Below are 17,561 nucleotides of genomic sequence, written 5' to 3'. Positions count from 1 at the left end.
CAACTCAGTCCCTCGGGGAGTTTGGATGTGTCCATGGGGCCTCCATGACCTTTCCTTGTACAGGTTGTGTTAGTTTCCCTTGTATTGTGTACTGTCTCACTCTTAGGGCTATCTTAACAAAGTATACCACAAAGTAGGTGGCTTTAAACAACAGAAATTTATTGTCTCAGTTCTGGAGGCTAGAAGTACAGATTAACCTGTCATGGCCAGGCCGTGCTCCCTCCAAAGTCTCTAGAAGATACTTTCTTGTCTTTCCCAGCTTCTGGTAGGCCCAGGCATTCCTTGGTTTATTGATGCATCTTCACTGGCTGTCTTTCCTTTGTCTATATTCTTCCTTTTTATAAGGGGCACCACTGAGGTTAGCACCCACCCTGTTCCGATATAATTTCATGTTAATCTGAAAGACCCTATTTCCAAACAAAGTCAAATTTACAGGTATCGAGGGTCAGGACATTAACATATCTTTTTGAGGAACTCAGTTCAATCCATAACACCAGCTGTCTTAAAAATATAACCTCGTTTTTATTGTTTCTTAGGGGGAAAATGCATTCTAATAGCCAACCAGCTTCCAAACAAATTCTGGAACCCAGTTATCTGAGGTGGTTTCATAGATGGGTACCTATAATATCTTTTCAGGAATTGAGGATTAACTGATACTAAATGGAGAGTAGTGACCAAAAAAAAAAGCTTCCTGTATTTAAAAACATTTCTATTTCATTTCTTTGAGTTTGTCAAAACACAAGTTTTAAATAAACGTTAACTGTCCCTGCGCTCTATATCATTCTTGATAACTAATGAGGGGGGCTAACCATTCTTTTTATCCAAATGACTTACTAGGTAGAATCATTAATAAAGTGCTGTTCATTGAAAAATAGTAGTGGAAGTTCTCCAGTTTGACTAGCCAAGATGAGATGCTATGTTAGACCCCTAGATCTCAAAGTTACTGCCCCTTGGAATAAGCCGTTACAGCATTCTGAACACGAGCGTCTGTTGAATGAGATGAGTCTGCATTCTGGGTCAAATATTCCATGGTAACTGTTCTAATCAAACAGCTGGTTAAGCATCCTGAGAGGATCGTACAGTCTTCAAGTTCTAGTTTTCAGGTGTTTCTCAAGTGGTGAAATTAATGATTATATAACATGTCCGTATATACTTTGGAGTCCCGGGGTAGTGCTAACTAAAAGGTTGGAGGCTTGAGTCAACCCAGAGGCAGCTTGGAAGAAAGGCCTGGTGATCTACTTCCTAAATAATCAGCCATTGAAAACCCTATGGAGCAGAGTTCTACTCTGACACACATGGGATATCCGAGTTGGAATCGATTCGATGGCAGCTAGTACTGGTATATACTTTTGATTTTAGTTGGTGCAGTGGACAAAGATTATAAATATACATGGTACTGTTGGCAGTTAGAGCCCATGCCCTGGAAAATAAAGAGTTTTGGGTTCACATCCTCACTCAAATTATCTGTGTGGCTTTGGTGAATTTACCTAACTTCTTTTAAGTCTCAAATTTCTCCTCTTGTGGGGTGATGCTGTTAAGCAACAGTGCTTAACAATACCTATAACATAGCAAGCGTACAAAAGTAGTTGCCAGGATAATACTTTTTCATGCAATTGGAAAAAGATAGGTTGGATAATTCGTGGGGTACCCATAGCTCTCCTCCTACTATCTTAAGGTATCTCACAGAGCCTCTTCCTTCTTTTTTTTTTTTTTTTTTAATCTTTAGAAAGAATCCCTCAGCCTTGGTATTTAATAATTTTTACCATTACAAAAATCTTTCTCTTCATAGGTAATTTAAGTGTCATGGTACTGTGAGGGTTATGCTTTACATAGAGCCTTCTGCCACTTGGGTGGCTAATTCATTCCTCTTCTCCAGACCAAATATCCAGGTTTCATCAGATCTTATTTCTTGATCATTTATCTTCTTTATTACTTTTCTGAACCCACGTATTGTGGGTGCTTGAAAGCTTTTAAGCCCTCCAGGCTGAGTGTGTGTTTTAGGTTGTGGGATTCAGATAGTGCATAGAGGTTTATTTTGTTGGATGTTATACATTGTATAAAGTTTGTTAGTAACAGCATTACCTTCCTAGTCTCTTTTAACTTTTTTGGTGGGAGGAGAATCTCAAGATCCAATAATCACTGTAGAACTTTTTGAGGCTTTTCACCAAGCGTTTAAAAATTCTTGCTTCCATTTCAGATAATGACTGTAAGGTCCTATAAAACCAAGAAAACCAAACCTGTTGCTGTTGAGTCCATTCTGGCTCATAGTTACCCTGTAGGACAGTAGAACTGCCCTGTAGGGTTTCCGTGGAGCGGCTGGTAGATACGAACTCCTGACCTTCTGATTAGCAACTGCTCTCTTAACCACTGCACCATGAGGGCTCCATGAGGTCCTATAGGAATTAGAAATTCCTTACAGGAATAACACTTTTCTGCAATTCAGAACAAAGTTACAGACTCAAGCTGGGAAAACGTTCAGAAGGATTTTCATCTACCCAAATGTTTGAAGACAGTTTGGTGAAAATGAAGTCATCTTCTATTTATTTTCTTATATATATTTTTCTTTCTTTATTCTCTTTTAGTGACAAAACATAAAGTTACTGAGAAAAGGGAGTCCCCTTCACCAGCACCCAAGCCTAGAAAAGTAGAGTTATCTGAATCGGGTAAGATTTTTGTTTTTGTTTTTTAAGCTGTATTGGATTTGTTATACATTTTGTCAACCTCTTCTGGTTGAAGAGTAATTTTAGAATGTGGCTTAGTGGTTAAGAGCTAGGACTCTGAAGTCAGGCAAACCTGGTTTGAATTTCCAGCTTCACTTAACCACTATTTACTTGTTTTAATTTATGTGAATCTCTTTTGTCTCCATCAATTAAATGGGCACAATAACAGTACCATCCATTAGGTTTGCGACAGTTAACTAAAATAATGTTTATAAAGTGTGTGGAACTCAGTGTAACCAGTAGTAAATGCCTAAATACATTTATTTTTATTACATTTGGTGATGATAAATTTAAACTGGCATTTTAAGCCCTTTCTCCTTTGTAAAAAATATAGTCGTTGTATTGTTTGGCCCAACCAGATAAAAATTCCTATTCAAATAAGTCACATTTTCTGTATGCATAACTAAAGAAACACTTTCTAAATGCATCCTTCTTTCAGAAGAAGATAAAGGTGGCAAAATGGCAGCAGCAGATTCTGTGCAGCAGAGACGCCAGTACAGACGACAAAACCAGCAGTCTTCATCTGGTACGCAAATGGATTCTTAAAATTCTTCCTACTTGCATTTCCTAATGAAATACTTAAGATGTAAATACACATGAATGTATAGAATGTACTTAAGAGACAATAATGCAGTGTATTTGTGCCTATATAGAAATATGTTGGAGGGTGTTGTTACTTTTTTTTTTTTTTTTGATTGTGGTAAATACATAGATAACACACATTCGCTATTTGAACACTCTTCACCTGCACGGTTCAGTGATATTAAGTGTGTTCATCATGTTGTTCAACCATCCCTGTTAATCTTTCCTAAATTTTTCCGTCGTCATTAACAAGCTCAGTGTCCCCTAAGCATTGTGTCCTCCTTTCCCACTTTCCTTTTTTGTAAAACTGATACTTTCTTCTAAGTTGTGATCGAAGTAATAAATCCTTGGAATACGATATTAGAATAGAGGAGTATAATATTGAAAACTATGATTCTTCCAACCCCCAGTCATACTCTGCAAATACATCTCTAAAACAGTGATTACCATAGAAGGAAGTGCTGGATCCAAGGGTCTATAAACAGAAACCTGATTTTTAAACCAGATTGTTCTTATTAGCTTACTTGGTGTTTGTGACTGAGTCTAGGTCCTATGTTTGCTTTCCATTTATAAAATGGAAACCAAACCTTCCCATAGTGGCATTAATTAAGTTCATTAAAAGCTACATAGTTTTTGCCCTCTAAAATGAGGTTAGTCATAGAGCAGTTTGAAAAAATGTGTGTAATTCTTGGGCTATTTTTTTCGTACTTAGGATTTTGTTTGAATTTTTTGGTTTTGGGGGACAGTCGTTAAGGAAACCATGTGCAGCAATTGAAGCTTTTCTCTTGCAGTCCAGGATTTGCTACGAGGCCTGTAGGAAATGCCACATGCATTTGGTTTTTTGTTTTTTGATAAATATTAGGGATATAGAAATAAGTTACTCAGACCTGAATATGACTTTCAGTAGCCGTCAGAATGCTTAGAGTAACAAGTAAATTGCTTGAGATGCTTTTTAAGCTTTGCTTAGTTATTTGGAAAATCACTAGACTTCCTGAGGAATACTTGTGTCTTCTTGGTTGGATTGTGCTGTGTAAATGATTTCTATAACTTCTATTGTTTATAGTAATAAAAACCCACTGCCGTTGAGTTGATTCTGCCTCATAACGACCCTGTAGGACAGAGTAGAACTGCCCTCATAGGGTTTCCAAAGCTGTAAATCTTTACGGAAGCAGACTGTCACATTTTTCTCTGGCAGAGCGGCTGTTGAGTCCCAGCCGCCTACCTTTTGGTGCACAGCTGAGCGCTTAAACAATGTGGCACCAGTGCTCCTATTTCTGTTAACAATTGTGTATATTTTTTATGGTTGGCTTTGAAGTCATTGAGCATATATTGACTGATACTGCCTCTGTTCAGAACTGATGTTTGCACACATGCTTGCTTACGTTAGCATTGTTGTTAGGTGCCGTCCAGTCAGTTCCGACTCACAGTGACCCTGTGTACAACAGAAGGAAACACTTCCTGGTCCTCTGCCATCCTCACAATCATCGTTGTGCTTGAGCCCATCATTGCAGCTGCTGTGTCAGTCCATCTCGTTGAGGGCCTTCCTTTTTTTTGCTGACCCTCTACCAAGCATGATGTCCTTCTCTAGGGACTGGTCCCTCCTGATAACACATCCAAAGTATGTGAGACAAAGTCTTGCCATCCTTGCTTCTAAGGAGCATTCTGGCTGTACTTCTTCCATGACAGATTTGTTCGTTCTTCTGGCAGGCCATGGTATATTCAACATTCTTGCCAGCATCATAATTTAAAGGCATCAGTTCTCCTTCTGTCTTCCTTGTTCATTGTCCAGATTTTGCCTGCCTATGACGCAGTTAAAAATACCATGGCTTGGCTCAGACCGGCCTTAGTCCTCAAGGTGACATTTTTTCTTTTTAATACTTTAAAGAGGTCTCTTCCAGTAGATTTGCCCAACGCAGTATGTCATTTGATTTCTTGACTGTTGCATCCATGGGCGTTGATAGTGGATCCAAGTAAAATGAAATGCTTGACAACTTCAGTCTTTTCTCTGTTTATCATGATGTTGCTTATTGGTCCAGTTGTGAGGATTTTTGTTTTATGTTGAGGTGTAGTCCATACTGAAGGCTGTAGTCTTTGATCTTCTTCAGTAAGTGCTTCAAGTCCTCTTTGCTTTCATCAAGCAAGGTTTGTATCATCTGCGTATTGCAGATCGTTAATGATCTTCTTCCAATCCTGATGCTGCATCCTGTGAATAGCAGCGAAACCTTACATTAGTATACTTGCTATTTGGACACTCCGTCCACTTAGATTGAGAAAACTTGGACAGACTCTTTTAAGCATAGACCTAACATTTTTTCTTTATTATGTAATTATAGACTCTGGGTCTTCGTCCTCCTCAGAAGATGAGCGGCCCAAGAGGTCCCACGTGAAGAATGGTGAGGTAGGCAGGCGGCGGAGACATTCCCCGTCCCGGAGTGCCTCTCCATCACCACGAAAGCGTCAGAAAGAGACTTCCCCTCGGTAATGTGCCTTTTCTTCAGTAGTCTTTACTGATGCTGATGCTCTGTAGTTGTAGTGAAACTTGGTAACCTAAAGGCTGGGCTGTTGGCTTAATTTAGAATTTGGTTAACCCCTTTTTTTCAGGGACTCTACAAGGAGATGGTCAGTTATGTTTTGGGGGTTATTTAGTGTTGTTATTAGTAACTTGCTGGGGGGGGGCAGTTTTTACCATTTAATAAGAAACTGTACGAGCATGTCCTGTGTGTGTATGGCTGAAAGACTGGATCAAACAGTTAAATCATAACGGTAGCTCCTGAACATCTTTGGACACTTTGTGAAATATCTCCATTAGTGTTACTTAACTCCATCAAAGTAAATAATTTGGTGAATGGAATTCATGACATTTGTTTTTCTCCACTGCTCTCAGGATGCAGATGGGAAAGCGATGGCAATCGCCAATGACTAAAAGGTTGGTTAGATACGACTTTGTAAATTAGGGTTACGTGTCAGAAATTTTAGTGACTTAATTATTTCTTGCTTAAGTAACTGTATCATATTCTTAGGGTAACAGTGGCTATGGCTGTGAAGAAATTCTTCAGTTATTCTGGTTTATTTTTTTTACAAGTCAGTTTAGCAATGGGGGAAATGTACGTGAGATGTTCATTTAGAGCATCATTTGAACTTACATTTTGATTATCTGGTTACCACTCTTTTGAGGTGGTTAGTATCAGTTTATATCAAGGGACATAATTTTACAGTATCTGCATACTGCATAATAGGTGGGCTCATAATAAAATAACTCCTTAGATTTGTGGGGGAGGAGGGGAGGTATTTATATTTGTGGTGACTTTACGGAAGGCAAGAAAAATTAGAGATTTTAAAAATGAATATAAGCCTTGGCCCTGTTAAGTGTTTCCCGTATTAGGGAAGTGAGTTAGGTGTCTTACTGAAACATTTTGATCATCAATATCCACGTGATCATAAAACCATGACATTTTAGAGTGGATCTTAGAGAGAAATTTCTAATTAAATCTGTCGATTTTATAAGGAAGAACATGGAAGCCCAGAAGTAGTAAAACGAGTTTCTTAGAGTCATAAAGTGACATAGCCAGGTCTTTGGCCTGTGCCATTGGCACTACATTAGTCTGTCTTCACCAGTCTTCTGCTTTTTGGGATCCTAGCTGCTGCTAAATTTCTAAATATTTTCCTTCCTGAAACTATCACAGTCTCATTTTTGTAGGCTCAGTTTTAAAAGCTGTATTGTTTTAGGTAATCTCATTAGTAAGAGTGTAAGAGTGTTTTTTTGAAAAGGCTCTTTGGAACCAATCCACAATATTTGTGATGGAGCAAAACAGGATATTTGTGCTTCAGAAGAAACTAACATGACATTAAAAAATAAAAACCTAAAAAACAGCCTTTCCCATTTGAAACATCCATTCCCTGTTGAGGAGCACTGGTGGCACAGTGGTTAAGAGTTCTGCTGCTAAACCAAAAGGTTGGCAGTTTGAATCCACCAGCCGCTCCTTTGGAAAACCTACAAGGCAGTTCTTTTCTGTCCTGTGGGGTCACCAAGAGTCAGAATTGACTCGACAGCAACAGGTTTGGTTTGGTTTAGTTTTGTATTACCTGTTGAAACCATATGGTTGTAGTCATCCTATTTTCAAGTCCCTTAATTTCCAGATAAACCCACACTCCAGCCAAATCATCTGGGATTAACCCTGCTGATAAAGTAGTCTCTTGTGTACTGTCCCTTCTTATAATTAATAGTTTACTTTTTAAGTTTCATTCCTTAGAAGCTTGTCTGTCTTGATATATTGGTTCTTGGAGTTTACATTTTACATTGGTTCAAAGTGAATTTTTAATCTCCACATTGCATAAGCAAATTTAAATTAGAAATTAATAATAAATTCCAAAATTTTCTCTGTTCAGTTACAGAGCTTTCCTTAGATTTAAACGGGGAACCAAGATCTAGTAAAGTATTTCCAGATTCACAAGAAGCATCAGTCGTGTAGTGGGCAAGAAATTAAAAGCTAATTAAATTATTTGACTACTTTTATAGGCAAATTTCCCCAAAGGGCAGCAAACTTGCTTAGTGTGCATCTGAATATTTCTGTTCAGCTGCTATGAGTTAGTCCAGTTGGTGTGATCATAGTTTTCAGGGGTGCTTTTTGTGTTGTTGAGTATGTAACAGCACAGCATGAAGATTTATCTGGTTCTCACCTATACTTTAACAACATTGCTCCCAGGGATTATGTTAGTTTGTCTTTGGAACAGTTTTTTTAGTTAACAGAATACAATTGAACAGTGGAGATAACCTCAAAAAAATTGAAAACTTGGAGCAGTAACACCCAGAGTTGGGGTCTTAAGCCACTGGTGACTAGTAAAATTTTAAATTTCTGTATTAGAGCAGTAACTTTTTCTAGGCACTAAAACAGTTGTTCCTAACAAGGCATCGGAATGATCTGGAGAGCCTTTTCAAAATACACCGGGTTAGACCTTAGCCCAGACGTGGTGGACACAGATCTTAGTTAAGCTTCGCACGTGATCCTTAATTTAAAAACAGTACCCTGAGACAGTGTTTTCAAACTTCTTCACCCTGAGTTATGGTAAGAATGTTTTATATTGTTAACCAGAGTATATGTTTATATATGCTGTTTATATACCCTTAGCACAGTGAAACGCTCAGTTTTTTTTTTAAACGCTAGTTGCCACCCATGGCCTTGACTAAAAGGTTTTGATCTGTCGTGTGAAAAACACTGCTTTGAAGCAAGTAGTAACTGTCGCTACCTTTTGAGTTAATGATGATTGAAACTGTTTTCTGTGTCTCGTAATTCTAAATGCCACTGACTCAGAGAATCAACTATAATTCTTTTTGGTTTAGTGGTAGACGGAGGAGAAGTCCCTCCCCACCACCCACCAGAAGGCGACGTTCTCCTTCACCTGCTCCTCCTCCTCGACGACGCAGGTCTCCCACACCACCACCACGGCGAAGGTACTTTATCAGATGTGCTAGTGGGGTAATTGGGGCTGGGGCAGTGGGGAGACAATTGCAATACAACTCTAGATCTTTATCATTAAAATACCTTTTTAAAGTGGCATTGCTCAGCCAGTTCCAAAAGACGACATATTCTATCGTTCTATTTATATGAAAAGCCCAGAACAGGCAAATCTATAGTGACAGAAAGTAGATTAGTGGTGCCATTGGGGGTGGCAGGGATGGTTGGTAGTAATGGGGAGTAAGAATAGTTGCACTCTGAAAATACTAAAGCTGTTGAGTTGTATATTTTAAATGGGTGAATTTTATGGTATGTGAATTACGTATCAATAAAGGTGTTAAATAAAAAGTGACATTGCTCTATTTAGTGATTACAAAGAGAAAAATAGTAACTTTATAGTGGAGAATCCTGGCAGACGCTGCGTTATCTGAATAATCAAGGTTAACATCCCCAGGAATACATACTAACATCATGTAGTACTTGCTGGACACCTCTTTGGTAGTCTGATTATGCATGACCTCAATCTAATTATAGGAAATATCAGAGAAACCCAAATTGAGTACTGACCAGTACTCTCCAAAAGTGTCAAAGTCATGAAAGAATGAAGAACAGTTGCTGATGGGAGGACACTAAGGAGACATGACAACTAAATGCAATATGGGATCCTGGTTTTTGGATTCTACAGCAGAAAAAAGATACTGTGGAAAAACTGGTGAAAACCAGTATTGGTATTTTAGTTAGTACCAAGTTTGTAGTGAGGTTAATTTCTTAGTTTTGATCATTTTTTGTGGTTACATAATAGGTTAACATAAGGAGATGCTGGGTGATAGGTATATGGGGAGTCTCCACTATTCTTGCAGCTCTGCTGTAAAACTAAAAATTATTTCAAAATTAAAATTTAAAAAAATTTTTTTTTTAATGGCATTGCTCAAATATGTTACCAAGTGGTATAATGGAACCCTTTTATTCTTCACTACCATGTTATGTGCCAGGCAAACTACTAGGTTCCTTATATAATTTATCTGTAGTTCTCAAGACAGTCTTGGTTGGTAGGTGGTGTTGGCCCATTTTTTAGGTGAGGAAATGGAGGTTCAGAGTTAATAATTGCCCGGCAATGGAACTGCACCCTACCACATTGCCTGAAAAATGGATTATTGTAAATCTGATTCCAGGCAGGAAAGTGTTTATTTTGAGTTCAAAATCTGAAAGGTCTAGGGTAAACCAGGCGGTTGGGCCTGAATGTTATATTCAGATCTAATTCCTGAGAGGCAGGTTAGGATTGTGTAACATTAAGAGAAAAGCTAGATAACCCCTAGTTGGACTTTCACAGGGATGCATTCTGCCTAGCAGTAGACTTCCATTGAAAAGTGGTTTTTTTGAAACAGAAAATGGAAGGATCTCTCTTTGAGGGGGGGGTAGAGGTATCTTTAAAGCTGTGTGCAGTGAACTCTAATTATTAATACAGAGTCCAAACGCCAGTTCAGAGAGGACACCACATAGGAGAGATCTTTAAAGCACAGACTTCCTGAGTAAGTTGACTGTAGTAGAGTCCTGCTAATTTAGTTACCTAGTTATTGTATAATGATAACCGATGTTCACAGTTGTTACCTCAAAGCAATGCAAGATTCACTTAAAAAACATTACATTGATTCCATATAGATTGTGTTATTTTGAATTATTTGTAAAAACGCAAATTCCTCCCTTAACCAGAACGTCCTGTTTTGTCGTCATTGGGATGAACAGGAATTTACGGAATTTTTTTACTTTAAATGAGGATAAGGGTATAGCATATACTCCCTGTGCCTAGTGCTAACTGCAGTATTACCATAACTACTGGTTAGTTTTCTTTGCATTCTATTTCCTTATTCTTTTGCGTCTCTCAGCTTAATGATGCCTGTTTTTCCTAGGACTCCTTCTCCTCCTCCACGTCGGCGCTCACCTTCCCCAAGAAGATATTCTCCTCCAATACAGAGGAGATACTCTCCTTCTCCACCTCCAAAGAGAAGAACAGCTTCTCCCCCTCCCCCTCCTAAACGAAGGGCATCACCATCTCCACCGCCAAAGCGTAGGGTTTCCCATTCTCCACCTCCCAAACAAAGAAGCTCCCCAGTCACCAAGAGACGTTCACCTTCATTATCATCAAAGCATAGGAAAGGGTCTTCCCCAAGCCGATCTACCAGGGAAGCCCGATCACCACAACCAAACAAACGGCATTCGCCCTCACCACGGCCTCGAGCTCCTCAGAGCACCTCAAGTCCTCCCCCCGTTCGAAGAGGAGCATCATCATCTCCCCAAAGAAGGCAGTCCCCTTCTCCAAGTACTAGACCCATTAGGAGAGTCTCCAGGACTCCAGAACCTAAAAAGACAAAAAAGTAAAAATATTTTATGCTTTTTAGTTAGAAATACTAACTTGTATAGCTCTTTATATTTAGACTTTTTGTTTGTTTGTTTTTATTTTAAACACTGAGAAATTACAGAAAAGACTAAGCTATGAATATAAACTTTTAAGATATTCTAAATATTATTCACAGATTCTTATTCTGTTTTCAGGATGGTTCCCTGTAGCATAATTTAAAAGGTTTATTAAAGGGTGTGCTTCCAAAACTAAACTGTGAGATGACATAGAGCATTTTGTTTACATCCACATAAGGTTGATCAAAGCAGTCTTAAATGCAGTGTAAGGAACTAGCATTTACTAATTTCATACAGAGAAAACATCATTAATAGAATGAGTGGAGGACTGTGGGTCTTAAACTATTCTTCAGGAGACTTAGTTTATGTGAATTTGATGTGTTAGTAGAGTCAGCATTCTAAGTGCTCTACAACATTTGAAGTTTGTAACTTGGTTGCATAATAGTAGTTGGTTGTTTTCTTTCAAAATCTCTGTTCTAGGATGGTAAATGTTTTGTTTTTTCTCTTTTTGTGTTTAGGGCTGCCTCACCAAGCCCTCAGTCTGTAAGGAGGGTCTCATCCTCTCGATCAGTCTCAGGATCTCCTGAGCCAGCAGCTAAAAAGCCCCAAGCACCCCCATCCCCTGTCCAGTCTCAGTCACCCTCTACAAACTGGTCACCAGCGGTACCGGTCAAAAAGGCTAAAAGCCCAACACCAAGCCCATCACCGGCAAGGGTACGTGTCTGCCTTGTTTTGGACATCTTCTATAATTGTCTATGATTATCTTGAATAAGGGGGATGTTAAGTGTGGTGTGGTTGCATGAACAGTCCATTGAAAACCAGAAATTCTAATCCCCCACTCATTTGTGACATATTTTAACACAGTTACATTCTAGAATCTTAGAGGTTGAGATTGGACTATGTAGAAAATAAAGAAAAAAAACAAAAAATGGTTCTACTATCTAGAGGGGGAATAAATAGCTTAGTAGTTTTGCTATACTTTCTTTAGTTTCTGATACATTTTGGGATACCTAGTTAAGGTCATGTAATAAAACTTGCAATCTTAGAGTGTATATATAGTATGATTCCATTTTTATAAAGAAAAAATATATCACAAAGAAGTTACTAAAATGTTGACAAATCAAAACCAAATCTGTTGCCATTAAGTCAAGTCTGACTCATAGCGACCCTATAGGACAGAGTAGAACTGCCTTTTAGGGTTTCCAAGGAGCACCTGGTGTATTTGAACTACCGACCTTCCAGTTAGCAGCTGTAGCTCTTAAGCACTACGCCACCAGGGTTTGTTTACAGAATGTTGACAGTGGTTATGTTTTAGAAGAGGAATGGTGAATAATTTTAATTTTTCTTTATAATTTTATGTTTTCACTTAATAAACCCTGCAACCTTCAAAATACTAGGCTTGATAAAAAGTATTTTATTGTCTCATACAGGCTTGTCTGTGATAAGCGACATAAGATTAATGCTGTTAATTTGATATTTTTAAGTTTAGCAGCCATAGCTCTTAACCACTGTGCCACCAGGGCTCTTTAATATCATTAGGATATTAAAATATTGGGGTTTCAACTGTGTTTTCTCCCTTTGTGGGTCATAACTCTGATCTTGGGCAGGTTGTTGTGTAAAATTAGTGGTTAGCTGTCCATCTTTTTTTTTTTTAAATGTCCATCTTAATTGTTGTTAGGTGTCACTGATTCAATTCAGACTCCAACTGATAGTGACCCAATGTAACAGAGTAGAACTGCCCCACAGGGTTTCCTAGGTGGAGCCACCAGGTAGGTTCAAACCACCAACCTTTCAGTTAGCAGCCAGATGCTTAACTGTTGTACCACCAGGGCTCCTTGTCCATCTTAATGGGGTTGACTGAATTATTGTGAATGGATTTATAAGGAATTGTAAGTAATTGCTTTGAAGTGTGAAGTGTGAAATTAAGAAAGTACTGACTCTAGATTCAGTTATAGCAGAGCCTTCCCTTTGCATAAATTTGGTATTTATGCAAAAGAAGAACAAGCAAACCCACTGTAAAGATAGGAGAGAGCAGATGGTGACTTAGACATGACATGAATACAAGTAGTATTTAGAATAATAACTGGTACCATTAATTAAAAGCCTGCTACATATCAGGTTAGTATTTTAGGTGATTTACAGATACTCCTAATTAAACCTGACAGCAGCTTTATCAGGTGGGTATTACTATACCCATTGTAGGATTGTAAAAAGGAATCAAAAAAAGTTAAACAATTTGTCTAAGGTCAAATAATAAACACAGGAGCTAGAATTAAACTCAGATCTAGTTAACTGAGTCCAAAGACTTCTCTTTCCATTGCACAATGCTGCTTTCCCATACATGTGGTGGTGTAGACCCTTTCTACCCTTAGAATCTGTGAAAAATATCTTTGCTTTCAATGTGATAGTCAATTGAGGAACCATCTCTGGGTGAGGATTGACCTTTGACCTTTTATTCCCATCTGAGACTTCATGAAGTCCTGAGATTTGTCCATTTAGGAATTCCCTTGAGGAAATAAAATCTATTTAATCTGATTGATTTCATTCCTTTTTTTTTCTTTCTTCCCTGGCTTTCTAGAATTCAGACCAAGAAGGAGGTGGGAAGAAAAAGAAGAAAAAGAAGGATAAGAAACACAAAAAGGATAAGAAGCACAAGAAGCACAAAAAACACAAGAAGGAGAAGGCTGTGGCTGCGGCTGCTGCAACTCCTGCAGCCATTGCTGCTCCCACAACCACATCAGCCCAGGAAGAAGCAGCAGCAGAGCCAGAACCTAAGAAGGTATTTATGGACTATACTTAGCTGTCTTGCAGTTCTATACAAATAGCTAAACCACTTCATTTTGAAAAGTAGCTTAATTTTTAATTTTTTTTAAAAATTGGCTGTTCAGCTGGTTGTTCTCTTCTGACTCAGTGACCTGCCAAGAATAGGAGTTTTTCAGGACTTAGGATAAAAACGCAAGTGACTACCATAAAAAGCTCAATGGAGTTTGTTTTCATTTTTAATATTGTGCTTTTGCTGAAGGTTCTTACAGCAAATTAGGTTCCTGCTTAACAATTAAGTACATAAGTTGTTCAGAGACATAGGTTACATTTTCCATGTCGTAACTATCTCAGTAAGTCCCTTCTGAATGTTTTACTTCCAGTAATCTGATTTCTCTGTCCTCTTACCCTTTTATCTTTGATTTAGAGTAATTGGTGACCATTTGGAAGTTTTCTGTTTTGTTTTTCAGTAACAGCTTTATTGAGATATATAATTGACATAACGTGCAGTTGACTCATTTAAAGTGTACAGTATAATGGTTTTTAGTATATTCACAGAGCTGTGCAGCCATCACCACAATCAAATTTACAACATTTTTATCATTCCAAAAAGCAGTCACTCCCTAGCTCTTGCTACCCCTACAGCTGTAGGCAGTCACTGGTCTACTTTGTCTCTGTGGATTTGCCTATTTTGGACATTTCATGTGAATTGAATCATTCAATATATGGTCCTTTATGACTGGCTTCTTTCACTTAGCAAAATGTTTTCAAGGTTCCTATGTGTTGTAGCATGAATCAGTACCTCATCCCTTTTTATTGGCAAGTAATGTAGTATTGTATGGGTATATATGCTATATTTTTTATCTATAGTTTTTCGATACAGACATCCTAGTGGGTATGAACTGGTACCTTATGATTTTGTTTTGCGTTTCCCCTGATGGTTAATAATGTCTTAATTGGCATCTTTTCTGGTACTTATTGGCCATTTGTTTATCTTTGAACAGATGTCTTCTTTGCCCATTTTTTAATTGGGTTGTCTTTTTATTATTGAGTTATGAGAGTTGAACAATGTAGTTTTGATGATTGAGTTTCAAATTCTGCCTTGAGCCTTCCTAACATCCAAAACAGTAGAAGAGTTAATACTTCTTTCATATTAAGTAATTTCATCAGAAAGGCGAGTATATTTTCAAGACTTAAGTGTGATTAGAGCTCTGGGCTTTAACCAGATACCTGTTGACAGAATAATTTGTTTCCAGAGGACAGTAAGTAGGTGTGTGAGAGATCAGGAGTAATGGGAATTTTTCCTTATCTTCACAAGTAGAATCAAACAATTTTCCAAAAAAATGTGTGTGTGTATATATGTATACATATATAAGTAATAGTAGATTTTATTCCATTTTCTTTTATGCAAGTCTTAGCCGTAAAAAAGTGCTTTGTCTCAGGTGACACAGCAGATCAAGGAACATTTAAGTTCTTGGTCCCATGTTTACTTTGATCTTTAAGTAGCTTTTATGCATTTTATTTTTTTCTTGAGTTCATTTTTACTGTGGAAATTGATTAGATGCTATATGGACTAGAAATCAAGAGACCTAGGCTTTTGTCTTTAGCTATAGCAGAACTAGTTCTTTGACCTTGGGAAAATTACTGCAGCATGTTTCTCACCTGTAAATGAAAAATAAAACTAAGATCACATCCACTTTCAAATTACAAAGAAGGAAATGGGATCCGGTCACAGGTATCCCTGTTAATGGAGGGATGGTCACTCAACAGGCTGAGCCTGCCTCTCTGTAAGGCACCATCATCCTGAACATCTGTATTTGGCGCAGACTTGACTGTACTCTGTACTTAACATCTGTCATCAGTGTCTCAAGACAGAATGATGTAACCATTTTATCTTCTTTAGGAGACTGAAAGTGAAGCGGAAGATAACCTTGATGACCTTGAAAAGCACCTGCGTGAAAAGGCCCTGAGATCAATGCGGAAGGCTCAAGTGTCCCCACAGTCTTAGATGGAAATGTTTGTTATGATGTAAATTTTATTTGGTTTGTACGCAATTCAATTTCAAAATTGCTAAAATGTGTTTGAGCTTTAGACTATAACATTTGTTGTAATAACTGCTAGGTTGAAGTTCACCATGTAAAAAAAGGGGGCATGGATTTACATTGCAAAAGGTGTCCACAGTGTATTAGTGACATTCTTTCATTGACAGCTGACATAATTCATTTAGAGTGAAAAATTTTAAGCCAAAAAAAAAAAAAAACCCTTTTTTAAAAAAGGGGGTTTAAATATGGTTGGCATTCTCATGGTTCCTTTAATAAATGCCCCTGGCTATTCCCAGAGGCCTTTTTTTTTTTTTTTCTCCTTTACTTTTCTCATTTGAGTCTTAGCACCCATTTAAGTTATGATACTTCCGACCTTATATGGTTTGTAAGCTTGCCCAGAAATAAGACCACTGTTGAAGTACCACAAAAGTATAAATGAACATTTTGATGCCACGATCTTTCCTGTTGCCTGTGGAGTCTCTGCTGAAATGAATCAGGATTTGAGCTCTAGGATGAGACAGAAAGTGAAAGCATGTTGTTTGCCAGGACACTGTGGGTTTATATTGATGTGTAACAAGTTGATTTGGAACACTGGAATTTGATTCTGTTCTTTTTTTTTTTTCTTTTCTTTTGTAAAGGCAATTAACTAGTCCCAAGAAGGATCCTTCAAGTTATATAAAATTTTGTTTTTTGAAATGTCATGGCTCATTCATAATTCTGTCTTGTTCTTCCAATTGGTATATACAGTTTTCAGAGCTCTTGTGTTTGGAAGGCCGGAAGGACCCAGACTTTGAAATAGTGTCTTGTTTTCACTGTTTCTGTTTTTTGTGGGGTTTTTTTTTTTTGTTTGTTTTTGTTTTTTAGGTTTTTTTTTCTTTTTTTTAAACTAAAGCTATATAAAGCTTGTGGATTAAACAGAATAAATTTCTAAATTTAAAATCGTTTGCCACTCTCTTTACTTACCTGTCTCAGTTATCAGAGGAACCTGCTTTTCTTAGAAATCTTAAGTGTCTAGGTTTTTACCCCTTGGCATCTTTGGGGGAGGCTAGATAGAGAAAATAAAAGGTGGCAAAATTAAAGTGTGACCATTGTTGTTTTAATAACTATGACAAGTGCTATAAGGGAAAGTGCAGGATGCAGTAGAAAGTAGAGCCAGGGGCAAGGTGCATTAACCAGGCAGAGGGTAAGAGGAGTATTTCAGGCAGAGCAAACAGTATCTGTGCAGATCCTGAGGCAGAAGGAACTGGGCACATTCAAGAAGTAGGTGAAGGCTCAGGCATAAGTAGAGCACCCGCCCTCTCAGTTATGTTGTTTTGGATGTTTGGTTACCCATCATCCAGTCATTTTTGCATAGCAAGAAATTTTGAGGAAACTGAGTTGGTAGCATAGTAGAAGGCAAAACAGCAACGTTAATGTGAAAGAATAAAAGAAGGTTTTCGTTACCAGGAATCTAAGCCAACCAGATTGACACAGAGCAGTTAATTTGATTATAATTTCTGATAGTTTTAAGCAAAAAGAGAAAGAAAATGCCTTCTAGTCTAATTTCAGGAAAACTTAGCAGGAGGTTTTGTTTTTTGTTTTTTTAAACCTAA

The 17,561-nt window shown here is 37.8% G+C and overlaps 1 protein-coding gene across 2 annotated transcripts in view; it reads left to right on the top strand.

Moving 5' to 3' along the window:
* Nucleotides 1–16,205, top strand: part of SRRM1 (serine and arginine repetitive matrix 1) — a 31,148-nt gene extending 14,943 nt beyond the window's left edge. For both annotated transcript variants that reach the window (XM_004377104.2, XM_012555777.2), the window contains exons 10-18: nt 2,583–2,663; nt 3,160–3,246; nt 5,636–5,780; nt 6,187–6,228; nt 8,641–8,751; nt 10,663–11,127; nt 11,686–11,881; nt 13,746–13,946; nt 15,831–16,205. In XM_004377104.2, the coding sequence (XP_004377161.1) occupies nt 2,583–2,663; nt 3,160–3,246; nt 5,636–5,780; nt 6,187–6,228; nt 8,641–8,751; nt 10,663–11,127; nt 11,686–11,881; nt 13,746–13,946; nt 15,831–15,935 (1,433 nt within the window). In that variant the 3' untranslated portion in view covers nt 15,936–16,205. The remainder of the gene's footprint in view (nt 1–2,582; nt 2,664–3,159; nt 3,247–5,635; nt 5,781–6,186; nt 6,229–8,640; nt 8,752–10,662; nt 11,128–11,685; nt 11,882–13,745; nt 13,947–15,830) is intronic.
* Nucleotides 16,206–17,561: the final 1,356 nt, after the last annotated feature.

Source organism: Trichechus manatus, unplaced genomic scaffold (assembly GCF_000243295.1).
Source record: "Trichechus manatus latirostris isolate Lorelei unplaced genomic scaffold, TriManLat1.0 scaffold00048, whole genome shotgun sequence".
NCBI classification, from domain to species: Eukaryota; Metazoa; Chordata; class Mammalia; order Sirenia; family Trichechidae; genus Trichechus; species Trichechus manatus.
This window is presented reverse-complemented; position numbering and strand designations above follow the sequence as displayed.